The sequence below is a fragment of the Rhinolophus sinicus genome, chromosome 8 (genome assembly GCF_057876585.1).
Source record: "Rhinolophus sinicus isolate RSI-liver-muscle chromosome 8, RSI-T2T, whole genome shotgun sequence".
In the NCBI taxonomy this organism is placed as follows: Eukaryota; Metazoa; Chordata; class Mammalia; order Chiroptera; family Rhinolophidae; genus Rhinolophus; species Rhinolophus sinicus.
Window position 1 is genome coordinate 46571718 of NC_142508.1, and position 27092 is coordinate 46598809.

General features: G+C 50.4%; 3 protein-coding genes across 4 annotated transcripts; 1 reads left to right on the plus strand and 2 right to left on the minus strand.

Annotated features, from left to right (window-relative positions):
* Nucleotides 1-93: 93 nt before the first annotated feature.
* LRFN3 (leucine rich repeat and fibronectin type III domain containing 3) lies at nucleotides 94-7013 on the minus strand. The gene is made up of 3 exons (XM_019749963.3): nucleotides 5872-7013; nucleotides 3011-4444; nucleotides 94-711 (listed from the first exon to the last, which is right to left on the minus strand). The coding sequence occupies exons 2-3, from the start codon at nucleotides 4426-4428 to the stop codon at nucleotides 255-257; spliced, it is 1875 nt and encodes a 624-aa protein (XP_019605522.2). The 5' UTR covers nucleotides 4429-4444; nucleotides 5872-7013; the 3' UTR covers nucleotides 94-254.
* Nucleotides 7014-22233: 15220 nt separating this feature from the next.
* Nucleotides 22234-25002, plus strand: TYROBP (transmembrane immune signaling adaptor TYROBP). Of its 2 annotated transcripts, none has more exons than XM_019750000.3 (5): nucleotides 22234-22389; nucleotides 22782-22808; nucleotides 22948-23082; nucleotides 23272-23315; nucleotides 24772-25002. In XM_019750000.3, the coding sequence occupies exons 1-5, from the start codon at nucleotides 22329-22331 to the stop codon at nucleotides 24835-24837; spliced, it is 333 nt and encodes a 110-aa protein (XP_019605559.1). In that variant the 5' UTR covers nucleotides 22234-22328; the 3' UTR covers nucleotides 24838-25002. The 2 variants fall into 2 exon arrangements, with proteins under 2 accessions (XP_019605559.1, XP_019605558.1); XM_019749999.3 differs by having other exon boundaries at nucleotides 22236-22389; nucleotides 23269-23315.
* Nucleotides 25003-25140: 138 nt separating this feature from the next.
* On the minus strand, nucleotides 25141-26733 carry HCST (hematopoietic cell signal transducer). The gene is made up of 4 exons (XM_019750001.3): nucleotides 26570-26733; nucleotides 26084-26107; nucleotides 25522-25653; nucleotides 25141-25293 (listed from the first exon to the last, which is right to left on the minus strand). Exons 1-4 carry the CDS (start codon nucleotides 26610-26612, stop codon nucleotides 25253-25255), a joined length of 240 nt encoding a protein of 79 aa, XP_019605560.1. The 5' UTR covers nucleotides 26613-26733; the 3' UTR covers nucleotides 25141-25252.
* Between the last annotated feature and the right edge of the window lie 359 nt (nucleotides 26734-27092).

Genomic DNA, 27092 nt, shown 5'->3' on the forward strand with positions numbered 1-27092 from the left:
GGTCTATCACCAGAGGAGGCACCCCCAGCTCCAGACCCTTGCATGATCCCAACCCCCACAGACAGAGACAAGGGCAAGGGCCCAGGCCCAAGCTTAGAAAAATAGGACTTTCTTGTTGTGCCCCAGTGCCCCTGACACCCTCCCCATAAGTTTTAAAAACCGTGAACAATTTGGTGAGTCTGAGGCCAGGTCCCACAGCGTGCCTGGGTCCTGCCACCCCTTGGGCCAGAAGGACCATAGAGGTGGGCGCAAGGCTAGGGTCCCGTGGGTTCGTGACTGGGCCCCCAGGGCTCACAGTCCAGCTGGACCACGGTGTGGGCCCTGGGTGCAGTGGGCTCAGGGGCAGGCAGGGCTGGCGTGGCGCCGTTGGTCTGGGAGCAAACGCTGCTGACGGGCGCAGATGCCTTGGCCTTGCCTGGGGGCTGGCCGCCGTGCACCTTGTAGCGCATGAGCAGAACGAAGATGAAGACCAGTACCGAGGCCACAATGACACCACCCAGCGCGATGATCATGGTGCCGCCCAGGAAGGGTGCGTGCGGGGCCCCACAAGGCCGCAGTGCTGGCTCGGTGGAGAAGCGGGCACAGCCCACTGGCCGCGTGGCTGTCAGCCCTGTGGCGCCATCTTCGTACACTGCTAACACACACAGATCGTAGGTGCGTCCTGACACCAGGTCCGTCAACAGGAAGGAGCGGCTGTCAGCTGGGATCATCCTGGAGAGACAGGCAGGTCGGGGTCAGGTCTCCAGTTGCCCAGCACCCACCCTGCACTCTGTCCCCACCCTCCAGTCTAGAGGATGTCCCCCAGTCCAGCTGCCTCATTTCACTCTGATTTCTGAATTCCCTCTAACTACTGTTCGAATTCCCTTTGGACTAATACCTAGTCAGTGGCCTGTTAGCCAATTTTACCTGAGCCCACTGTCTCACTTTCCTGTCGCATTCTACTCAAATTCCCCAGTTTGATCTCCCTCTACGCTCAATGCTCAAATTCCCTCTAGTGCCACTGCCCCCTTCCCCTCTGCTCTGCTGCCTAGTGTCACTCTAGCTCCACTGCCCAGTTTCTCTGTGGCCCACCACTTGAGTTGTCCCCGTCCTATTTCATTTTATACCCAGCTGCCTGATTTTCATCCTGCACTGCCACCCAATTTCCCACCAGGCTGCAGCCCAAGTTCCCTCTAGCTTTGCTGCCCAATTCTGTTCCACCCCACTGCCTGATTTCATTCTGATCCCCCTCACCCACTTTCCCACCAGTCCACCACCTGAGTTCCCTCTAGCCCGGCTGCCAAACATCTCTCCAGCTCACCGCCCAATTTTGTTCTAACCCTGTCTGACCTCCCTCTAACACAATGCCCATTTCCTTCTAGCCCCCCATTCAATTTCCCTCTAATTCCACCTCCCAGTCTCCCTCTGTGCCTTCTGTTCCCGTCTGACTTTCCTCCAGCCTGTGCCTGATTTCCGTTTTCCTCTAGTGTATAGCTAGATTCTCTCTAATCTCACCGCCTGCTCCCTCCACACTGCTCGTGCCTGATTTCCTTTTAACCTGCCAATGAACATCCCTCTTCGCCTGCTGCCTTATTATTACTGTACCTATAACCTGCTTTCCAGTGAGTCCTATCATTTCATACCATTTTCATTAAACTGATGTGCCTCAGTCACCACTGATTTCATTTTCTCCCTGTTGCCTTATTTCTTTCCAGCTCTGCTTCCTGATTCCCTTTTATCTCTGTTGCCTGGTTTCTCTTTATGCATTTCCTTTTATCCTTAGCACCCAATTCCACTATATTTCCTTTTGTATCAGAGCATTCTGTTGGAGATTTAACTTGTTTTTATAATCTGTTTTATTCTTAAACTGCTTTAATAAAGGAGGTACAGGAAACTCCGTAATTGTCTGTGGGAGGGTGAGTATCTAGGAAAGCATTCGTCCTATCCCCTGCCAGGCATGGTGGACAAGACTTGTGTGATTTTCAGGTGTGGGCCCTCCATGGAATCGATGGAATATTGCCTGTGAAAGGGAGTAGAATGAGCTCATTGGATTTCCAGGACTGAAAAGGAAATCAAGTGACGATTCCTTGGGGTATGCGCCCCTGGGGAGGGAAAGGAGACACAAGTGCTAGGTTTACAAGGTGCAGACCCCAGGCCTAGGGAGGCCCAGTCCTCTGTAGCCAGGCCTTGCTGACTGCACCCTTGGCCCAGCCTGGCAGTGAGAACAGGGAGCCATCCACAGCTGTCCATGCAAGGCTGGACTTGGATGAGAGGTGTCAGCAACACCCAGGTCAGAGCCACCACTACTGACCACATGTGGCCACAGCAGACATTCTAAGTACTCTCCAGCTCAGGGGCAGAAGTTGTACTGACCCACCTCTTGAAGAATGTAAGCCCCAGGTTTTGTGTTTGCAACAATAGAAGATAGAGGGGAATCTCCAACAGTGGCAAACTGAACATTCCTGTTCACCTAGCAGGTGGAGCTTGAACTAGGTTTAATTTGCTTTAGAGTGTCAAAAACCGAGCTGTCACCATATAAGAACTCCAAACATGTGGAGCAGTTCACACTACCCAAACCCAAAGCCAAGTCTCTATTTAAGCTCCTCCTTCATTTTGCTTTTGACCTCTGGCCTGAGTTCCTCTGCAGCAGGGCTGCCTCATTTCATTTTTCCCATGATCCCCACACCTTCCTGCTCAATCTCCATTTCTTCCTGCAGTCTGGCGTGTATCTAGCCCTGTCATCTGGATACACCTGGTTTCTCTTTACCTTGTCTACTTAAATTTGTTTGTATCTCTCCAAACTTACCTCCCAACTAACTTTTTACTCTTCTGATCTGGTTACTTTTTACTTGTGCTGCCTTATTTCTTTTTACCACTGCTGACAGATTTCTTTTACTTTTGCTATGTGATTTCCTTTGTGACCTTGTAGCCTCATTTCTCAGCTCTGCCGCCTGGGTATCGGTAAGCATATCTTTAACCCTCCCTCCACCCCACTTCCCCACTCACGCTGCCCACTTCCTGGACACTGCACCTGTAGACGAGGATGTCATCGGCTGAGCTGTTGTACTGGATCTGGTACATGCGAATGCCTGGGATAGGCCGCTGATCTGGCCACTGGATGAGAGCAGCTGTGGCCCCATGCTCAGTTACTTGGACACCACGGTCGGTAGGGAGCCCAGTATCAGCTGCCTTGGCAGAGGCGGAGGCAGAGGCGGCAGAGGGCGGGGTGAGGGCATCAGGATCTCCATCCCGTGGAGGGTCACAGCTGGTGCTGTTGGCTAGCTGGGGGGGTGGGGGGGGACCCACGGTTAACTCAACAGCAGCCGTGGCCTCACCAGCTGCATTGGCTGCAATGCAGGTGAAGATGCCGCCATCACCCGGCTCGGTAACCAGCAGCTCCAGCGTCCCATTAGGGAAGGCGCGAGCACGGCTTGAGTTGCCCAGTAGTCGGCCCTGGGGTGACACCCAACGCACACGGGGCTCAGGGTCCCCCACTGCCCGGCAGCGCAGGGCAGCTGGCCGACCTGCAGGCACTGCCAGGGGTGGCGAGCGGTGAGTCACCACGGGGGGCTCACACACAAACTCTTCCTCACCCACAGCCCAGAAGTAGCGGCCACCCAGAGCAGGCGGGGAGGCACAGGCTTCGAGGTCATCCTCCCGCGCCAGCCGCCGCAGCCACACCAGCTCACAGTTGCAGTGCAGAGGGTTCCCACCGAAGGCCAGCACCAGGGCAGAGGCGGGTGAGCCGCGGGGCCTGGCTAGCAGTGGTAGGCGGGAGAAGAGTGGGTCAGGCGGGATGGTGGTCAGGCGGTTGGAGGTCATGTCCAGCCGTGCCAACTTGTGCAGACGGGAAAAGGCGCCGGCAGGCACAGAAGCCAGCAGGTTGTGGTCAAGGCCCAATGTATTGACGTTGCCCAGGCGACCCAAAGCCTCCCACGGCAGCTGTTCCAGGTTGTTGTAGGAGAGGTCGAGGTCCTCCAGTGTCTCAGCACAGTCATCCAGGGCACCAGCTGCCAGGGCTGCCAGCTGGTTGTTGCTCAGGATGAGATGGCGCAAATTGACTAGGCCACGCAGCTGACCCTCGCCCAGCGAGGTCAGCCGGTTGCCATCTAGGTGCAGGGCGCGCAGGGCGCGAAGGTCAGCGAAGGCACCGGCTGCCACATGCCGGATGGTATTACGTGACAAGCTCAGATGCAGCAGGCCCGTCATGTTGGCCAGGTCGCGGCGGCGCACAGCCGCAATAAAGTTGTCTGCCAGGCGCAGCTCAGCTGCCCGGCGGTCCAGTGAGGGTGGCACGAACAGAAGACCTGCGCCCGGGCACAGCACACTTAGGGGCAGTGACTGTGTCTGGCAGCGGCAGCGGCGGGGACACGGGGCGATGGCTGGCTGGGGTGGAGATGAGGCGGGGGCCAGCGGTAGCAGGCAAAGGAGCAGCGGGAAGACGGCCATCGCGGGCAGGGGCGGCCTACAGGGAAGAAGGGAGGTATTAGGGCAGGCTGAGGTCAGAAGAAGAGTACCAGAGGGGGCTGGGGTGATCCAAGACCAGGAAAGAAGGTCACAGTGGGATGGGAGCAGAAGAGTTGGATAAAGACGGTCAGAGAGGAGAGGTCAGACATATCATAAGCCAGAAAAGATGGTCAAAGACTCAGAGAGATGTGTCATGGGAGGACAGATGGAATAAAATGAACAAAGATTGTCAGAGGGAAGGGAGGTGGTTAGAAATGGTCAGAGTCAGAGAATGGGAGGGTTGGTCAGGGTGGGTAGAAGGTAAGCCAGAGGGCTTTAGAAATGGTCACAGAGAGATGGTCAAGGATGGCTGAAGAGAGAAGAGGTGGTCAGGGTGGCAGGAGTGATTAGAAGTAGTCAGACATGACCAGAGAAGAGAGGTGGTTAGAGATGATCGAGAACATGAGCAGTGGACAAAGAGAGGGGAAGTGGTCAGGGGCGGTCAGATCCAGGAGAGATGGTCAAGGATGGTCAGAACTGGTCAGAAGCCAGACAGGTGGTCAGAGAGGAAAGGAGAGCTGGGTAGGGTGAAGGGTGTGGAGAGAGGTCATCAGAGGAAAGGCAGACAGGGATGTTAGATATGGTCAGAGAGACAGAGAGAAGTAGTTAATAAAGGCCGGAGATGGTTGGATAGTCATCAGCTGGCAGTTAAGGCCAGGGGTGGGAGGACAGCAAGAGAGACGGTGAAAGATGGTCAGAGAGGAAAGGCAGACAGAGGAAGCCAGAGAGGAGAGATGGACCAAAGTGCCTGGAGAGAAGAGTGGTAGAGATGTCAAATATGGTCAGAGACAGTCACAGGTCAAGTCAGGACTGGACAAGGGCAAGAGAGCTGGTGAAATATGATCAGAGTGTGGCACAGCAGACACAGATGTCAAAGGTGGTCACTGAGTGAAGTAGTAGACAGAGGTAGCCGGAGAGAAGATCTGTGAACAGGTCTGCTAGAGATGACCAAAGACAGAAGAGGTGGACAGAGATGGTCACTGAAAGAAGTGGCCAGAAGTGGACAGAGAGAAGAACAGTGGACAAAAGTGTGAAAGATGGTCAGAGAAAGGAGAGGTGGAAAAAGGAGACGGGAGAGAAGAGTGGTGGACGGGAAAGGCAGCTGGAGATGGTCAAACAAGACAGATGGTGGGAAGAAGTTAGAGGACGGACTAGGGGTGGGTCAGAGACCTGGAGATGCCCCCAACTGGAGAAGAAGCGATCAGAGAGGGACATTGCTGGCCAAATGTCCAGAGAATGTCTGAGGCAGTGAAGGAGCTGGAGGCAGACACATGGGTGGGGGTGTCTGCTTCCAGGGAAAACCCCAAGGGTACCCGGGGGTACCTCACCTACCTCCACCCCCAGCCACAAAGCTCCTCCCCAGTCCCTTCCCACAATGGGCCTTACCTGAGCTGGAAGCCGCCCCAGGGAGCAGAGTCCTCAGGCTCCAAGGGGGTCTGGGGTCAGGGCTCTGGAGGGGGACCTGGTCATGTCTTCCTTGTCCCCAAGGCCTCTATACAGGGATTATCGTGTCTCAGCTATGTGGTTGCAGTCTCCAGATCTTGGTACTTAGCGTACCAGATCCCCAAATACTGGGCTTCTAGGATCCAGTTTTAGAGACCCAGGCACCACTTTGGGTTGTTCATAATTAGGGTTGCCCAGCTCCAGTCTTGTGATGCTAAACAGCCAAATAGAGAGTTTAGGTTCTAAGTTCCAAGCCCAGTCCTGGGATCCAATACTGGGTGCTGGGTTCAGATATTGGGGTGCTAAGTCAAGTTTTAGAGGTCTCTAGTCCCAAATTTCAGCATTCAGGTTTGCAGCAAGGACTTCAGGCCAGAACTCAGGTTTAGGCCCCTTGGAATGCCAGGGTTCAGATCTTGGAATCTGAGGCCTAAATCTCAGGGTTCAGGTCCCAAATAATGGGTTCCAGGGAATAGACAAGGGAATTCCATCCTAGATTTCAAGGTCCCAGGCACAGAATTCAAAGTTCAGCTCCAGATTTGGTGTTTTACATGCCAAATTTTGAGGTTCAGGCTCCACATCTTGGGGTTCAGGCTCCAAATATTGGGGTCCCAGGAATTGATGTTGAGATTCCAGCCCCAAATATTGGTGTTCAGGCTCCAGGTCTTGGGGTCCCAGCCCCAGACAAGGATCCCAGGCTCGGGTTTCCAGATCTCTGGATCCAATCTCCGGGTGTAGGACCCCGATGTCGGGGTGCCGGCTCTGGATCTGGGGCGGCGGCGTCCCGGCTTGCTTCCCAGGCTGCGGGGGAGACCGGACTGGAGGAAAGGGGTCTGCTGCGGTGTGGGGATGGGGGGCGGCCAGGCAGCCCCGGGGCCGGGGTGGGGCGAGGCCTGGGCGCGAACAGACGGACAGACAGGGACACGCAGTGAGGGGCACCGCAGCGCAGGCGGGGGCGCAGGGGGGAGGGGCCGCTCTCAGAGACCCCTCCCCCGCCAGGGCCGGGGCGGGGGCCGGGCGGGGGCCAGGCAGGCAAGCCGGGTCCTGGTGCTCCCGCGGCCTCTTCGCCGGGAACCTAGGGCCGCGCGCGCGCCCGTGCTTAAAGGCGCAGGCCCCGCGCGCCCCCGTGCTTAAAGGTGTAGGCAGCACTCCCTCTCTCAAAAGGCGCGTCCCCAGCCCCCCTCCCAGGGAGTCGCCCTGACGCTGATTGGGAACGAGAATCCTTGGATACAGAAAGAGACAGAGATAGAGCCAGAGATAAAAAAGATGGGCCGACTTCGATTGATGGACGGAGAGGAGTAGAATGAGAGAGACAATGACAGAGAAAGACACAGACATATTCAAGGAGAGATGGAGATACACAGAGACAGTGAGAGACCAGACACAAGGACAAGTCAGAGACAGACGAAGACAAAAACATAGAGAAATTGAGAGACATAGTGGGTAGAGGAGAGAGAGAGAGAGAGAGAAAGAGAGAGAGAGAGAGAGAGAGAGAGAGAGAGAGAGAGAGAGAGACTGAAGTGGGGCAACTCACGTGTGAGGATGGGTGTGTGTATATGTGTATATGTGTGTTTGTGTGTCCAGTTCTCATGCACAGCCTTGAATGTGGCCCTCCATCCCAGAACCCTTCCCCTGGCCCCAGCCTGTCTCTTTCCATCCTGCTGTCTCAGCACCACCTCCTTGGATGTCCTTTCCACAGATGGAGCTGCCTTACCTGGACTCTTCCCTCTTTCAGGCCAGAGGGAATACTCTGTTCCTTCCCAAGACTCCTTGCCCTGGCTGCAAGGGGAAAACTTGGTTCCAAGATCTTGTGCCCTCTGGAATTAAAGCTAGATATCAAGACACACTGACTAGATATCCCATGGAGAAAGGAGAAGTTAGGAAATGGGACAGAGGCAGGGGGCTTGCCAGGATGACCCAGAGAAGTGTGTCCACTAACTTCTCCTGTCCCCTACTCACATCCACTGTCCCCACAGAAGACCCTACTGAATTGTACCAATACATGACTTACCATGAGTGATATCTGCCTATCCTGATGCTTGTGAGAAGATAGGAGAGGGGAGGGTATAGGGTCCCACATGTCTCCTGGTTGATGGTGTCACAGAAAGAGGGATGTAGGCAGTGGCCTACAAGCCTGGTCTGGGAACTTGGTTATAGCAACATGGTCCTGATCTTTTGGAAGCCCTGGTCCAAAGGGAACACAGCCTTGGCCTGTAGTCATGGCTCTACCCTGTGGGAACCTGGATGGTCACAAACCACCCCTGGGATCCCACACCTGAATGGAGGAGTAAAACAACCTTGTTGGGGGCAGGAACATCCACCCTGGCGTTCCTAACTCTGCTGAGGGTTTCAAAACAGACTTTTGACCTCTTCCACTTATGTGTATTGAAAAATTGCAGCTAAAATTAGCTCAGCTCTAAGGCCTGCCTTTCCGGATCATTAGCAAAGTTCATCAGTGCTCCTGGCCTCCACAGTGGATACTGGTTAGGCAGACACTCAGAAAAAAGGATGCAGAAGTTACAGAGATGCTACAGAAGTGGTGGAGGTGGGAGAGGAAGAAGGAAACACCTGAAGATAATAATCCCACAGGCAGACTGGGATTGGAATTCAGTGGAACTAGCTGATTTGGGGGTGATCCCAGGTAATGGGCAAAGGAGGGGGCAGAGTGAGGCAGATGAGGAAGAAAATGAACAAAAAGTGCAGATGAGGTTATCTCTCTGGGCAACTAGGGCTCAGTTCTGCTGGAGAACATTAAGGAAGCTTGTAGAACACATCAGAATTGTCATTCCCCCTGCCCGCCACCCCCTTTCCCCCTGCAAAGTTCAGAGAGGCTGGGGCATTTATCCTTCCATTCTTATCCCCTTGGGTGATGATTGTCCCTTTGGAGGGAGGGGCTGGTACTGAGAGCCATCTAAGATCTAAGGCAGGAGATAGCGGAGGGTTGCCTGTGTGAGCTACATCCGTGGTCCTCACACATTAGCCGTATTAGGATCACCTGGAGGACTTGCTAACTATAGTCCTCCAGGCCCCCACCCCAGACTTTCTGATTCAGTAGGTCTCAGGTGGGGCCCAAACATTTACATTTCTAACAAGTTCCCAAGTTTTGTTAATGCTACCTCCCTAAGGACCACACTTTGAGAACCACTGGGTTAAACAAGGGACATCTGTAATGTGCATGGAACTGTCCACCATAGCTATGCCCAAACCTGATGGATTGAGAGGATTAGCACCCCAAGTGTATGCCAAAGAGACCAACGTATTTAGATACATAAAGAGGGGTTCGGAAACAGAGACAGGCAGAGGTAAAGATGCTAGTTCAGCATTTACTATAGATTTCTGGGTATGGTTGTGTGCTAGATGACACTGCAGAAAAATAGTGACAGAGACAGTACCAGGTCCTGCTTTCACTGAGCTCATGTTCCAAAAAGGGGGGAAAGACACATCTCCAGACAGCTCAGAGTATTCAAGGCTCTGATGGGGGAAGCAGAGGGGTATGGAGCCCCAGAAGCAGAGTCCAACTCCTCTCTCCCCCAGAGAGGCTTCCTAGAAGTGGGAACCTTTATGCTGAGACCTGAATGATAAGTACAAATGAAGCACGTGAACAAAGGGCCCCTCTATTTTGTGTGCAGCTCACCGGAGCCTTATGCCATAGCATGTGCAGTCTGGGGGCCCTGGGGCGCCTGGATAGTACTGTGCATGTGCTCATTGGCTCCTGGAATGGGATCCTGGCGGGATGGTTGTTTGCGAGACTCTGCTTAATTGCTGCATTTACTTAATTTCAACATCTGGAGAATGGGGCATAAGCAATGGAAACAATCACAGCACAAAGAATGAAGTTAAACGGCCAGAGAGTTGAAGGAACCTAGGGGAGAAGAGGACTGCTGGCATCCGTACACAGAATATGCCCAAATACACACAGATACAGGAGATACACCCATACTCACACATGCACATCATATACTCGGAGGCTCACCAGAACACACACGGATACAACAGGCACATGGAACACATATACCTGGACGCGTGCTCAAATACAAGTACACACTTAAATACACGCACCTCTGAAACACACACAGACTCACAGGCACGTGAGCAGGAACATGTGCAGAAACACACTCTGCACACAGATTCTCTCTTGCACGCACATGTGAGTCACACACCCACATATACACACAAGAAACATATTCAGTCATATCAAACAATTGCAAGGGATGGGTGCACACATGCACACATGTGCGCACATACACTCAAATCAATGCAGTCTGCCCAAATAAGGTCAATTTATAAATAAACTTAGGGCCCTTCCGAGTCAAGGTGGGCATTAAAGCAAGGAGGGATGGAGGTGGTGTCCCTTTATCCTCAACTAGCTGTACTCACCAACTCAAGTACAGCCAATGGGGTTAACTGGAATTAGCTCAACTTTGTAATTAACACATGAATCTGTACTGAGGACTAGGGACTCACTTTAAAGATCAGGCCTAAAGGTGCACCCCCATATGAAAGAGTCAAAAAAGAGGGGTAAGGAGATGAGTACATCCCCCATACACATACACTAATCACCCTAAATCAGACTGATGGGTCCCAGGCAAGCACCAACTTCTCCAGGGCAAACACAGACCCTGTGCATGAGGTTATGCACAATGGAAGACCTACTGCAACTTTCAGGGTCTGCTTTAAGGATTTCCAGCTATCAACATGGAAGACTTCCATAAGAACATGGGGAAACATGTACATTTGTGCAACAAATAGAGAGAAATACACTGACAACTTTAGATAGCAAACATAGGAACTTTGGGCCACTGTCTAGACCTGCCATATAAAAGCCTGACCAATATAATAGTGGGTTAGAGGCTCATTTTACAGAATGACTGATTCTCAAGCTTTACTGATATCAGTGGCCCAGAGAGGAAAAGTCAATGCATTAGTGAGCATAATGCCAGCTGCTGTAACAAATAACCCCCTGAATTTCAATGACTTCATACGATAGTTTATTTCTCGCCACATATATCCTGCTTGGTTGGCAGCTGTCTTCCATCTGGTGATTTATATCCCATACTTGTTAATTTTGTGCCTCATTATTTTCTGGGGCTCAGAATTATCTACTTCCACCTGGCAAATGGAAGGGACAGGATGGGGAAGTTTCACCAACTTCTTAAAAAACTTGGCCCAGGGGGTGACCGGATGGCTCAGTTGGTTAGAGCGTGAGCTCTGAAAAACTGAACAGGGTTGCTGGTTCGATTCCCACATGGGCCAGAGAGCTGTGCCCTCCACAACAATATTGAAGATAACGAGCTGCTGCTGAACTTCCCGAGGGGCAGCCGGATGGCTCAATTGGTTAGAACAGGAGCTCCCAACAACAAGGTTGCCGGTTCAATTCCCACATGGGATGGTGGGCTGCGCCTCCCAACTAAAGATTGAAAACAGCGACTGGACTTGGAGCTGAGCTGTGCCCTCCACAACTAGATTAAAGGACAACGACTTGGAGCTGATGGGCCATGGAGAAACACAGTTATCCAATAAAAAAAAATTAAAAAGAAATCTTTAAAAACAAAACAACAAAAATTGGCCCAGAAGTGACCTGCAAAGTTCTCTTTTGTATATATTTTATTGGAGACAACTAGTCACATGACAACCCTGGATGCAAGGAGGCTGAGAACATATTCCCAGGCTCGGCAGCTCCCTCTCAGTCATGACTATGCAAAGAGAGTGTGGGTTATAACGGGTTCAATATCAATCACCACCAGATCCTCAACCTCAGGAGAGGCAGCCGCAGGAAGAGGCTGTGGGACCTTCTTTCATCCACTACACCAAACCCTGCTCCACGGAGAAGTTCCTAGCCCCACACTAACTACTCACACACCTATCCTGGCCCCTGCCTTAGGAGTGGCTGATCACAAATATGACCCCTTTGAGGGCAAAGTGAATCTGGCTTGATTTGATAAATCTATGTCAGTGCAGAAGGATGATGGTGAGTTTCCAACGCTTCTACTCTAAGCATTTATTGAGCCCTTACTGTGTTCCAGGTCAGATGCTGGGAACATGCCCGTGAATCAGACACAGTCCTTTGGAATTATGTCTCCTTATAAGACTGAAGAACAGGTAATTTCTGAACCTGAGGTTGTCACTGTGATACTCCACTATGAACAAGAGGGGGGAGAGGGGTGGGACAAGGAAGCCACCAAGTCTGCCAGCCAGTGATCAGTGATCATGGGGGTGGCAGTAAGGGTTCAGGGGAGGGATGGAGCAACATTTGAAGAGGTCACCTGGGTCAAAAGGGGATATGGCTTTTTAAACATGAAGATAATCGCTGAGTGTAAATCTGGGTACTAATCAGAAACCTGATTCCAGCTCTTAACACCATTGCTGATTCAAGTGCTAATCAGAAATCTGGTCCCTATGAATACAAAACTGTGCTGATTTCTGTGCTAATTATAAATCTATGCTGATTGTCAACTCTGTCCTGGAACTGGGCTACATCACAAACTTGGGCAGGAATATGTGGGAAATCACCAACTCAGAGATCCACATGCTAATTGCCATCTTGAGTTGATTCATGTGCTAATTACAATTTTGGGATTAAATTAATAGAGTGATCAAAGGGTGTTTTCTTCATAATAAAGAACACAGACTCCGAAACTTTATTTACAGCCTGGGTTCAAATCCCAGCTCAGTCACTGAGCCGCTGAGTAACTTTGGGCAAGTTATTCCCTTCTGTGGGCCTCAGTTTAATTCCTGTAAAGGGAGTGGGGTGGCAATAGTACCACAAATGGCTGTTGGGAGGATTAAATAAGATAATATATGTAAAGCGCAGGGAGCAGTGTCTGGCACCTAAGTGCTTACTCTGTAGTTACTAGCTGTAATAGTAATAATAATAATAACATGCAGATAACAGTTACTGTGGTTTAATCCTCGTAGAGGGCCCGACCTCCAATTTCTTCACCACTACCACCCTTCCTTGGCTCAGGTCTGGGAGTCTCATCCCTGGAAAGGCTTCCCAGAAGTTCCTAGGGCGACCCTCGGCGTCCCCAGCCCGGTCCCCATCCCTGCCCCTCTCAGCACCACTCCCAGGCTGCTCAGCCGCCACGTGGGGGCAGCAACACACCGCTCAGCTGCTGCGCGCGCAGAGATTGTGGTTCCCGTAGTCTCGTGGGCGGGTTAAACAGTGGGCCTTGCCTGGCGTGCGAACTGCATTTCCCAGAAGGCCAGGCGACACCCTCTGCCTCACCTTGCTCAAGTCTGGAGGCGGAGGCCGCCCTCTCAGAAAGCGCGCCTCCAGAGCGGCGCGGGGGATTATGGGGTGTAAAGACAACCCCGCGCTCCAAGGAGGGTGTGCTGCGCAGGCGCGGGCGGTCTATCGAACCTCTGGATCTTAACAGGTGGGTAGGGACCGGCGTTCTGGCCCAGGAGCCACAGCCGTCAGAGCATAAGTTAGGGCAGCTGTGGAGGCTACGCAGTCCCTTACTCCAGGAAAAGCGAGACCCCCACCACTGTGTATGTCCTGGCCGCTCAGCCGCCTTCCAGCTCTCCTGCATCTCTGCCATCCCTTGTCAGCTCTCCAGCCTGTTCATGGAGCTCCATCCAGTCTTAAAGGAAAAAAATCTTTTTCCCTTCTTTTCTCTTTTCTCACACACACACCTTTTAAAAAACCTGATTATGGTAGTGTTACACCATGCACAAATATAAAATAGTATAATGAGCCTCCAGGTACCTTTCACCATTCTTCCATTCTTCAGCAATTATCAACAGATGGCCAATCTTGTTTTATTTTCTCTGCCTCCCTCCTCACCGAATTAGTTTAAAGCAAATCCCAGACATCATATAATTTTACCCATAAATACTTACATATGTATCTCTAAAATACAAGGTTCATTTAAAAAACATAATTATAACACCTCTATCACACCTAAAAATGAACAATTCCTTAATATCTAATATCCAGCCCATCTCCAAATTCCCCGATTGTCTTATAAGTGTCTTTTAACTGTTGGCTTGTTTAAGTCAGAATCCAAACAGGATATGTGCATTGCGTTTTGTTGGTACTTTTTAAAGTCTTATTCTATGACAGTTTCCCATTCCCTTTCTTTCTTCTCACAGTCTGATTTGACTGGTTGCACTTGCTGTCCTTGAATATGTTCTTCTGTCCCCTGGATGTCCTGCAAACTAATAGATTTAGAGGCTGGGTCATATTCAGGTTCAGTGTGGGGTAAGGACACTTCCTGGGTGATGTCATGTTCATCTGTCAGAAGGCACTTAAAAATGTCTGGATTTTTTTTTTTGTAATGTTAATATCCAGTGTTGGGTTTGAGTATTGGTAGCCTGATCCATCCATTATAAAACCACAGCCAAACTTGAAGAAGGAAGTGTCCACATGCTCTCCCCTCCATCCTTCTCCCTCTATTCCACACACACACACACAAATGATATGGTGGGCTGGCCGGTGGCTCAGGCCGTTGGAGCTCCGTGCTCCTAACTCCAAGGGCTGCCGGTTCGATTCCCACATGGGCCAGTGGACTCTCAACCACAAGGTTGCTGGTTCGACTCCCACAAGGGATGGTGGGCTGCACTCCCTACAACTAGCAATGGCAACTGGACCTGGAGCTGAGCTGCGCCCTCCACAACTAAGACTGAAAGGACAACAACTTGACTTCGAAAAAAGTCCTGGAAGTACACACTGTTCCCCAATAAAGTCCTGTTCCCCTTCCCCAATAAAATCTAAAAAAAAAGAAAAATGATATGGTGTATTGCTAAAGCCTTTCCTTGTTGCTCAACTCAAGAGGCAATTCTCCAACTCACTGGCCCTGCAATAACAAGGCTGTGTTGTTCTGTCCAATATGGTAACCACTAACCACACAAATGACCATTGAGGGCTTAACTAGTCTTAATTCAGATGTGCTGTAAGTGTAAAATACACACTGGGATTTCAAAACTTAATAAAAAAAAGTAAAGATATCTCAAGAACTGAAAAAAAATTAATAATATGTAGAAATGATAGTATTTGGGATATATTAATAATATAATAAAATATACAAGTGGAATATTTTATTAAAATTATTTTCACCTGTTTTTACTTTTTAAATGTAGCTACTAGAAATTTTAAAATCACATATGTGGCCTGCATTATATTTCTATTAGAAGGTGTTGTTCTAGACCAGTGGTTTTCAAAGTGTGATCTCTGGACCAGTGGCATCAGCATAGCATCACATGACAATTTGTTCAAGTGGAAATTAAAGGCAACCACAACTAAAATTGGAGTCAGGAGGGCCTGTAGGGGGAGCTCTCACACCCTACAGTTTATCGTCAATTACCCCGAACAGGAAGAGCCATACCTTGCATCTCTAACAGGAAGATGTTTTCCATTTTACTATCCCAGCAGGAGGAAGGAAGATTTTCTCCTTGCTGGGCAACAACTCAGCAACTGAGAGACTCACCACCCAGCCAGTGAAAAGCCACTGCACTTTGAACTCTTGAGTTTCCTCCAATGGACCCTTGTGACAGCTCCTCCCAACTCCCCCCTTTCCTCTGTGAAAGAACAGTTCCTCTCCTTTGTTCTTCAGATTTGCCTATGTGGTCTTCCTAACATCCTTAAACACATCCACTTTTATGTTTAAACTAATTATAGTGGCTTTTACTGTATGCAACGAAGAACCCTGACTGCTACGTTTGGGGCAGGTGTAACCTTGGTTTAATGACCAGATCCAGGCATATGTAGTTCCTGCTTTCAAACTGCGAAGCAGCAAGTTCTTTGAGAAAGGGGCAGGTATGGGCGATGTCATGGATATCTGTTGTGCTGATGATCCAGTGCCCATCTTTCCTTCTGGGAATTATACTCCTCCCTTTGTCTTAGTGTGGGTTCTCCCAGAGAACAGGATCTTGAGAAGAGGATTCAAGTGCAAGTTATTTACTTGGGAGTTCAGAGAACCCTGGTGGGGAATGGGGAAGGGAGAGAGGGGAGGGTGAGTCAATGAAGGGTGTATTATGTAGAGCAATTGGATCGTAAGCTTTCTGGGGAGGTCTGGGAGACAGTGTAGAATCCTAGAGTTGTTCCATCCAAGGGGTGAGGGGGCTGGGGTATTTATCCATCAACTCCCATCACTTATTGGTAGCAGGGCTGCTCCCAGGATCATTAATTCCCTCACCCTTTTCAGCCTGGACCAAGTGGGTTCCAGCAGTCAGAAAGAGCCCTCCAGAAAATAGTCACAGTGCAGGGAGGGAGTTGGAAGCTGGGTAGTGTGCTTGGAAATGGTAAATGCTGAGGGAATATGGGTGAGGCACCAAGGGCATTTCCTACATGCTGCTTCTAAGGACTGTTCCTCCCTCTTCCATCTTAGTGTTCTCTTGGATCCTGTCATTTTCTTACTGACTTCACCCCCACCCCTGACACAAGTGATTGATTTAGGGTGGGCAGGTAATTCATGCTGAGCTAAGCTTAGCCCTGATTATGGTGATGATGATGATATTATCATGGGACCAGCACGAGTGAGCTATTGATGGCAGAAACTGTGCTTCTGTAAGGAACAGAGAAGGCTGAACAAAGCGAGAAGCAAAGGCAGGCTATGGAGAGAGAGTCCTGGAGTCAGTCCAGATCTGTTTGAAGTTCCATCACCCCCTTTTCTCTGATGTTTGGGTGCTCAGCTTTCCCTTAGAGAATGTGTGCATTAGCCTCCAAATCTTCACCATCTTCACCCTCTAAACTCAGCTATTCAAGCCAGGCGTTTGAAATTATGACAGATAGGATATAAATTTGGCTATAGTAACAAAGTCCCCCAAATGGCAGTTCTGTTTGCATTGTCAATTGCTTTGTAATAGACCAACCCAAAATGTAGTGGCTTAAAACAATGATTTATCGGGTCAGCCAGGTGGCTCAGGCAGTTAGAGCTCCATGCTCCTAACTCCGAAGGCTGCCGGTTCGATTCCCACATGGGCCAGTGGGCTCTCAACCACAAGGTTGCCAGTTCAATTCCCCAAATCCCGCAAGAGATGGTGGGCTGTGCCCCCTGCAACTAGAAAACGGCAACTGGACCTGGAGCTGGGCTGCGCCCTCCATAACTAAGACTGAAAGGACAACAACTTGACTTAGAAAAAAGGCCTGGAAGTACACACTGTTCCCCCAAAAAGTCCTGTCCCCTTCCCCAATAAAAAAATCTTAAAAACAAAACAAAAAAAACCCCACAATGATTTATTATTTCCCATGATTCAGTGAGCTGACTGGGTGGTTCTTCTGTTCTTCATGGTGTTGCCGGGGGTCACTCACTTGACTGGTGGCTGGCATGGCATGTGCGATCCAAGGTGAATTCTGTTACCTGCCTGGAGCCTTGGAACTTGCTATTGATTGCAGAGCCTTGGTTCTCTGCCACATGGTCTTTCTCTCCACACCATGTCTCATTCTCTAGGGCCTCTATGTACAGCCTCCCTCTCCAAGAAGGGAGCTTGGACTTCTTTTCAGCGTGGCAGCTGAGTTCCAATAAAGTAAAAGTGGAAGCTGTAAGGCTTCTTAAGGCCTAAGCTCAGAACTGGAGCAGCATCGCTTCCATTGCATTCTTAGTCAAAACAAGTCACAAGGTCAGCTCAAATTTAAGCGGAGGAAAACTTGACTTTCTACTTCTTGATGCGAGTACGGCATGTGCATATTGGAGGAAGAAATTCTTGGTGACCATCTTGGAGACTACGTACCACGAGTGGCTTAAATAAGGTAGAAGTTTCTCTACATAACAATCCAGGGCTGGTGTGGTTCCTCCAAGATGATGGGCACTGAGGTTCCTTCTATCTTATTGCTCGTTGGTCCTTATGATGTTGCCATCATCCACTTGTTCCAAAATGATCCCTCCCACATTCAAAGTCCAGCAAATGAGAAAAATCAACGAAAAGGAATAGAGTGTACCTTTCCACAAAGGCTGTGACTTGTAAATTCCCTGTTCACTTCCCATTCTTCCCATAAGCCAGAATGAAGTCATATGGCCACTCTAAATGCAAATGAGGCCAGGAAATATAGTCTTTAGTCTAGCGGCCAGATGCCTTGCTAAAAATTCTGTGGAAGAAGGAACAGGAGGATATTGGGGTATGCTAGCATTCTTATCTGCTAAGCAATCAATTCAAGAACAGCAATAGGGAGGTGACCAGTTAGCTCAGTTGGTTAGAGCGTGGTGCTAATAACACCAAGGTTGCCGGTTCGATCCCTGCATGGCCACTGTGAGCTACGCCCTCCTTGAAACAACAGTGGACACGTCTGGGATACACTTAAACCTCTGCAGAGATGAGGAGCCCTGTTTAATCGATCCTGTTATCACTGATGATCATTTAGTCCAATATCCAAGGAATATTTATTGAGCATCTTACTATGTGTACGGGGGACACAACAGTTAACAAGGCAGGAAGGTCCCTGTTCTCATGGAGTTTCCATTCCAGAGGAAGTGGCAGACAGTAGAAATAGGAACACATAAATTAGATAATTTCAGGTGTGACAAATACAGGAAGAAAATTAAATTGGTGGTGAGAGGTGACTTGAGCAGTGGTGATCAGGGGAAGATTCTGAGGGTGTGACATTTGAGCTGAGACATAGAGGGTGAGAAGGGGCCGGTTATACAGAGACTTTGAGGAAAGCATCATAGGCAGGGGGGACAGCAAGTACAAGGACCCTGAGGAGAGAAGGGACTTGACTGGTTCAAGAAACAGCGAGGAGGCTACTGTAGTAAGAGTAGGGTAAGTGAGGGGAAGAGAGATAGAGGTAGGAGAGGAAGATAGAGGGATGGTCAGATCTTTATGTTTTTATTTCTCTTGAGTAATGCCTGCTTCTATGGAATTGCTGAATCTCTGCATAGGTGAGTATTTAACTCTCTAAGAAATTACCAAACTCTTCTCCAAAGTGGTGGTTCTATTTTACATTTCCACCAACAGTATGAGATTTCCAGTTGCTGCACATCTCTACTAATAGTGTCAGTCTTTTTCATTTTAGTCATTCGAGTGGGTTTGTAGTGGTATTTCATTGTGGTTTTAATTTGTATTTCCCTAATGACTAATGATGTTGAGTGCCTTTCCATATGCTATTGACCATTCAAATCTCTTCTTCTGTTGTGTGCCTTTAAATCTTTTGGCCATTTAAAAAATTGGGTTCTTGGTCTGATTTTTCAAAAAGCTTCCTCTGATTATTGTGGGTAAGATGGGCTGTAGGAGGCAAAAATGGAAGCAGGGAGAGTGTGGAGTCCTGTAGTTTCCACAGAGGCGAGCTTGTCACAAGCTCAACACATTGCCTGCTTTCTGGGAAAGTCAACTTTGGCCTTGCCCAACTCTTGGGCTGCTGCCAGGAGAAATTGAGACACTTCACAAATTTCATGGGAGGCAGGGTGATTGCCCTGCTTCCTGGAGTCTGGCACTGTGGGAGTGGGGTAGCACCCAGTCAGATGGCACCCTCCATCTCAGCCTCTTCCTTCACCCAGTGGAGACCATGGATCAGAGACCAGCCCAGGCTGGCATTCTGTGGTCTATAGCAGTACGGTCATACTGGTTGCCAAAATATTGAGATCTCTTTTGGTTAGTAAAGAGCCTCTACCCCACATCCCACAGATATCTGTCACCACCCCAGTCTATTCCCTTGGGACACCACAGACTTCCCCACATCTCAGCAACAAAAGGGGGACTCAGGACTCTGACCCAGGCCACATCTGTTCTGATTGGATGGGGCCTGGGTGTCCCGGCTATTAGATGGAATTCTGGGGACAGCCCAGGCCTAGCTGGAGTTGGGAGGATCAGATCAGGAGGCTGAGGCTGAGGGGTTGAGGAAAGATTTGTATTAAGGTGAGGCCACAACTGGATAGTTGAAGTATAATAATAATAATAATAATAATAATAATAATAATTAACGTTCATTGAGCATGTACAGTGTGCCAGGCAGGTATTATTCTAATAGACCTCATAAAATCCTCACAATAAACCAGCCATTGCAGCAACCTGGCCCCCGGCTCCTGTCCCTGCCCCCTGCAGTCTGCTCCTACGCCAAGCCAGCGAGCCAAAGAGCACCAGAGTCAGATCAGGGCCCTCCGGGCTCAGAGCCTGCCCTGGTCTTTGATCATCTGGCTCACTGGCTCACTCTGCTCCAGCCACTGATAAAGATGAACTGCAACTTTAAGTAAACATAGGAGGGTCTATGGGAGGAGCTAGGGCTTATGGAAGTTCTCCCGCTCTATGCTCTGCTAATCACAAGAACCCTACAGGAAGAACTCTATGTTTATAAGAAAGCTCTATGGTTCTAACTTCCCCTTCCATTGGCTTCCTTTCCCCTTAAATAAATACCCCTCCATCTTGGCACGCAGGCCAGAGTATGCATGTGGTTTCCCATATCTGCTTGTGCTGGCTTGCAACCCGTTCTTTTTCCCAAATAAATCCTTTTTGGTGACCAAACACCTCGTCGATATTATTTTTCAGTGGACACCACCTTGAAAGGCCTGAGGTGCCCGTCGGGCCTGCAGGGCCTATTCTCTTCTCGCTCACTCCAGACCTGAGAGTCATCATGCTGGCGGGTGTCTTGGTGGTTTAGCAGCAGGACTCAGCCAGGTATGGGCAGTGGCAGCCATTAAACAAAAAAACCTTTCACAGCCAAAAGCTTTTCTGAAAGAAAGCATTTATTGAGCTAAGTGCTAACCAGAAAAGTACCAGGTCCTGGAGTATTCAGTCTAAACCACCAACAGCAGGGCTAGATGGAGCAGATAACACGTCCACCATCCTGGAGTTGACGGCCCTTTTGTACAATGAGTCTGGAGAGGGAAGATGCAAGTTGTTTTGAAAGAATTTACATTGGCTATAGATAAAGAGGTGAGGCAGGGCTAGTTCTGGGATAGATGTATTGTCCATAAGGAAGAAGTATTTACTGTTTTGGGTTGGTTGTGGGCAACAGTCCTGAAAGTTCACGCATAAGCAAAAGCTGAGGTGCTTGGGGTTGGTGGTGCCTGGTAGAGGGCTACTCCACCGTTCTCTAGATAATTGCAGAAATCGCCTGCTGGAAGTTAATCACAAGTTTCAACACACATTCAGGAATGTAAGCAGTCTTTTGTTGCTTTTGCCCTTTAACTGTGAACTGATTAACCTGTCTTGTCTCTTCCTTCCACCCTCCTGCCTGCTGTAATTCAATTTAGTACACCTCAGAATTTTCTCCTAGTTAGAAGCCAGTGCTGCCTTGGAGACTGGGCCCTGACCCTCCTCCAGACTCCAAATCCCTTCCCTCCCTCAACCCCCCACCCCCACCCCCAACAGGGCCACTTAGTGTCTGTCCTATGACCGGCATCCAGTTTCCCCTTTTCTCTCCTGAGCCCAGACCCAGGGAGCTGCGGGGTGTGACGCCTGGACGGGGGAGGGGGGCTTCCTGCTGCTGGCCCATCCCCCCAGTGCTCTAACCTCAGGTTCCTTCTTCTGCAGCCCCAGCTGAGGCTCCAGCCAGGGCTGGAAGTCCTTGTCTCCTGGATGACTTCCCTCCGTCCTCACTTCCAGCCCCTTTCTCATTAGTTGGGGCAACCCAGCTTGGCCCAGTGGTCACCACATTGTCTCCCACCTACCTCACCCCCACCCCCAATCTTGTGTCTGTGATGTGTATATCTGTGTCACTGTCTGTTCCTCTCCCTCTTTCTCTGCCTTACCTTCGTTTTCTCTCCACTCTCTTCTATCTTGGCTCTGTTTTGTTTTCTCTCTAAGGGTCAATATCTGTCTTTGGGCCCTGCATCTCATTTCCATCCTTATTTACTGTGTGACCTCGGGCAAGTGTCTTTACTTTTCTGTAAAAAGGTGATGATAAGAGCATCCACCTCAGAAGGGTGTTGTGGGGGTTAAATGAGTTAACACCTGGGACAGAATGCCTGCACATCATTAGTGCCCATATCCTGACGGCTTTCATTTAATAGCCTATGAACATCACAAAGTTCTGATTAATAATTATAGCTGGTGCTTATAAAAAGCTGAAAAGTGTCAGTCTCTGTTTTAGAAACATTAATTCATTTGATCCCCACAACACCTTACGAAGTAGGTACTGTTTTACTCCCTATTTTACAGATGAGGAAACTGAGGCCCAGAGAGGTTGATGTACTTGCTCAAGGTTGCCAGCTAGGAGAGGCAGAGCTGGTTTCTATCATAGCCAGCCACTGGTCCTCCTGGTACAATGATGTCTGACCCCTGATCAGGGATGGAGGATGAGTTGACACACGTACCCTTTACACTTCATGTTCAGCCACTGGAGGCCGTAGCATGGTCTGTGGGGTGTCTAGGCCTGATTTTTTCTGCTATTATCTGTTTCTGTCCCTCTTCCCCTTATCGTCCCCTCCTTCCTCCTGCCACCACCCATCTCAGACTTCCTCCTTCTCTTGGTTGGACACTACACCACATCCCACAGGCCCTTGGACTGTAGTGTCCAGCAGCGTCGCTGCGTCATGGGGGACCTTGGACCCTCCGACAGGCTCCTGCTCCTGCCTCTCCTTCTGACTGTGGGTGGTGAGTTGGGGGCTTCTGCAACTGCTTCCTGAGTCCCTGGGCTCAGCTTGGGGGCAGGGCAAGAAACCGGGTGGAAAGAGAGAACCTAAGGGGAGGGGAGGGTTGGGAAGGGAGCAAATCCCTAGCCCCCCAAACCCTGTGTGTCTCTCCCAGAACCTGAGACCCCAACATTTGGCGTCTGGTAGAAGCAGGGAGAGGGAACTCTAACGGTGTTGTAATAGGACAAGTCAGTGTAGAAATAATACAGTCCAGTGGCCTTTACAAAGCTGGCCACAGATTCTACCAGACTCCACCCTCACCCCCTTGCTATCAGGACCCACCCTCCCCAGCTTCTACACCCACCCTCCAGTCATAGCCTCGTGCCCCAGTTTACCTTCTTTTTCTCTCCTCAGGTTTCAGCCCTGCCCAGGCACAGAGCGGTATGCCTAGATCCTGAAATTCCCCTCCCTATTCCTCATCTCTGTCTCTTCCCAAATCTCTCCAAACCCTACTGACACCTCCTCCCAATTCCCAACTCCCATTGACCTCCCCTGACCCCAGTGCCACATACATTCCCAGAATGCAACTGCTCTGTGGTGAGCCCTGGTGTGCTGGCGGGGATTGTACTGGGGGACCTGGTGCTGACCCTCCTCATCGCCCTGGCCGTGTACTCCTTGGGCCGGCTGGTCCCTCGGGGGCGAGGGACCGCAGAGGGTGAGTGGGGCTGGTAGGGGATGGCCTGGGACACTCTGAGGACTTATCTGGAGGGGAGGGGTAAGATCCCAAGTCACAACCATCCAAAGGGATGGTGATGGAGGGGTTGATTTTGCACCAAGCAAATGGTCCCAGTTCACCACCTGTCTGTCTTCTCATCCACTCTGCCACACTCCCCACCTCTAGCAGTGACCAAGAAACAGCGCATTGCGGAGACAGAGTCGCCTTATCAGGTGAGGAAACCAGCTTCTCTTCCTCACATCTCAGTCCTGCCCTGTGGGTATTTGTCCTAAACACTGCACCCACCGCACCCCATCCCTGCCCCCAGTCCCTCTAGAATGTAGACCCTAAAGCCACTTTCTCAGCAGCTCCTCAAACCCTTGAAGACTAATGGGGCATCTGTCCAAAACTACTTTCAGTGATGAATTATCACCTTATGCTCATCTTAAAACGTGTGGAGAAGAAATGCAGGGATGGTTTGCCTTTGCAAAGGCAAGTGCAGGCCTTAGCCAGAAAGCAGTCTCTGAATTCCTTTGGAAAAGCCCCTCCTGAGACAGGCTAATTTCCAGGAGAAGCTCTCATAAGAGCAGCGGATATAATTCAGCCCTAGTTTGGTAACTCCAAAGAGAGGAGTTCTAGCTACCATTTGGCGGGGCAGAGATACTGAGTCCCTTTGAGAAGCCGATGAAAGCTAGAGACTCCTCAGAAAAATCCACACAAAAATACAAAATTGTGCATATAATCTAAGGGTGGTGCAAATATCCTTGAAACTTTTCTTAAGAACCATGATGCAGATACAGGCATCTTTCCATCTCCTGTCTCTCTATCAACATTGTTCTTAACCCTTTAGGGGTTCATGAGCTCCTCTGAGAATCTAATGGAAGCCAAACAGAACCCTCCCCAGAAAGATGCATGCCCAGACTGGCCATGTGCATATGGTTTCAGGGGTTCTGTCTGACACCTGCGTCTTGGGGCCATAAACCCTCCCCCCCCCCCCCCCACACACAACTGTGAGCCCTGCTCTGGGACGTCTGTTTTACTTGTTGGCAACCAGCTTTGCTTTGCCTCACTTGTGGATAAAAAGTCTCTTTATGAAGTGTAAGAATCTCGAGTCCGGCTTTGTGAGGTCCAGAAGACTGAAGAGGCTTTCCAGTCACTGAGGGCAGTGAATTTTTAGGGCAAAGCATTGCTCCATTTTATTCATTCCTTTGGGGGAATTTGTTGAGCACCTATATGTGCTAGATGCTGGAAACACAGCAGCAGAGCTTATGTCCTCGTGGGGGGACAGACTTAAAGCCAATTAACAATCAAATCATTTTGGAAGGCGTCAGGAAGGAATAAAGCAGGCTGGGGTGACAGTGACTGAGGTGTGGGGGGAAGAAACTACAGACTGGGAAATGAAGAAATGCCTCTCTGAGGAAATGACATGAGCTGACACTTGAAGGGGGAGAAGGAACCAGGCAGAGAGAACGTTATGTGCCAAGGCCCTCAAGCTGGGGCATAACGATGAGGCAGAGGAGAAAGGGGAACTTCGAATGCACTTGAATGAAATCGAGATCTCTAACATGACTGCAAGGTTGAAGACGCTACCAGGGGCCTTGCAGGCCACTGGGAGGAGGCCGGGTTTTGTTTTAAGTTTGTTTGGTGGCCCCTTCCGCTGATGGTCCTCACCCTGTGCCATCCTTTTAGGAACTCCAAGGTCAGAGGTCAGATGTCTACAGTGACCTCAACACACAGAGGCAGTATTACAAATGAGCCCAAACCACTGCCGTCAACAACCGGACGCCTGGATTCAGTCATTCCTGATGCCTACCCAGCACCCTATTCCTACTCCCACCGAGATACAATCCACAGAGTGCCCTCCCTGAGAGAGCAGACTTTTCCCCACCCCGGCCCCAAATAAACATGGAGCTCAAAACACTGTTGAGTTATTCCAGATCCCTGGGCTGATGGGATGTGGATATGTGGGGTTCTGGGAGGGTGGGTCATGGACCCAGAAACAGCTAAATGGGAGGGAAGCTTTGGGGACCCTAGGGTCCTTTGAGGAAGAATTAGAAGTCAGGTATTTCAATCACTTTATTTCAACCCAAAGAGGGGAGTGGGTTTCCCGTGGCACCACACATAATACAGGATGAGAAGGTCAGAAGTCAAAGGTCGCAGTTACAGGGGTTCAGCCTCTGCCAGGCATGTTGATGTAGACTTTGTTATCTCCTGGGGGTGTGGGAAAGAAAGCATGAGGCCTGACCCCCCCCCCACACACACATCTCTACCTCCGTGGGGACCCCGTGCCTTAGGGGTTTCCTCAGGAGTTCCCCTCAGCAGCGCCCCCAGGGTTTCCCCAGCAGTGCCTCCAGGGCTTCCCCAGGGGCCCCCTCCATGGGGACCTCCTCCCTAGGGACACCCCCACCCCTCCAGGCCTTGCTCTGTCCCAGCCCGCACCTTGGGTGGACCTGCTGCGTAGGCGTGCACATACAAACACCATCACCGTGACTAGCAGGGACACAACCGCATCGATGGCCACAAGGCCCGCCAGAAGTGGCAGGGAGAGGGGCCCACATCCGGAACAGGAACCTGAGAGAGTAGGGGCCAAAAACAAGAAGATGGCTGAGTAGGGTTCCAAGCCTTCAGGGCTGTGCTTTGGGCATATGGGCAGAGGAAGTCCCTGGGGTGTCCCAAATTCCCTGGGGTTGTGCTTGGGGATAAAAAAGGAAATAGAAATCCAGAGAGAGTCTGGGGTTGTCCCAGCATAGTGAGACATATGCTGCGCTTTGTGGGTATTACTGAAGAGAGTCTGGGGGGCTGGCTGATCCCTGGGGCTTCAATTTGGTGAAATGGGGATCTGAGAGGTCTGCAGATCATCTCAGCGCTCTGATTTGGGGGTGAGAGGTAAAATGGTGACCTGGAGAGCCGCTGGGGTGTTCCAGGACCCTCAGGCTACACTTTAGGGATGGAAGTGGTACCTGAAGTAGCATGGCAAAGGGAAAGAGTGTTGATTTCTCACCTGGAGTTACCTGAGCTGTAGCCACTGTGGAAAGAGAGGAAAGGTAGTCAGCAGGGAGAGGTGGTTCCCAAAATAAGGTGCAGGGAAAGGTGATGTCCTGAGAAGTAACCTCCACTCCAGAAAGGTCAAATGAGAAAGAGGCGCCAAATGGGAGGGGAGCTCCCAGAGATGCAGAGAGAGATTGGAAATCAGAAGAGGCAAAGACCTAGCAGTGAGAAAGGGAGAGATTAACGGATAGACACTCCAGAACTCAGCTCCCTCCCCGCCCCCCAACACACAGGCAGTTTTACAGATGAGCCCAAACCACTGTCCCCCCCCCCCCCAAAGAACCAAGCCCTGAAGCCAAATGTATCTCTGGGAAAGGAAGGGGCACTGGGAAAAGACCCGCACTCAGCACCCCTCCCTTCAGATGCCATCCAAGCCACCCCTTTCACAATACTCTACCTGACACCCCGCCCTACACACACACATAATTGCTGGCTTCACCTGGCAGCAAAAGCAGGAACAGGATGTTGCCTTGAGGGACCATGGTGGGCTGGGGGCTGGAAGGGGGCTGGCAAAGGCTTTGGTCCAGAGATGTTCTGAGGAACAGTGGGAGAGTAGAGAGGCAGCAATAGCGGATGTCACGCTGCTGGTGGCAAGACCATCTGTTTCCTGTATGTGTGTGGGAGGAGATGTGATGGGTCCCTGTGACTGCCTTTGGGGACAAACTGGGGCGAGGATTAAAGAGACCAGGGAGGCTGCTACAACTGTCCAGGTGGGAGGTGACAAGTGGACAACAGTATGGACACTGGGGAGATTCTGGAAAGATTTTGGAGGTAGAGCCAATAAAACTTGTTGACGGAGTACGTAAATGTGTGTATGAGAGCGAGGGATCCAGGATGACCAAAGCCTCTGGCTTGAGCACTGAAAAGATGAAGCATCCTTTGATAGGATGGAGAAGAAGGGGAAGCAGTTTTTTTTTTGGGGGGAGGGGTACTTGCTGAGGTTTTGGCCCACTAATTTGGAA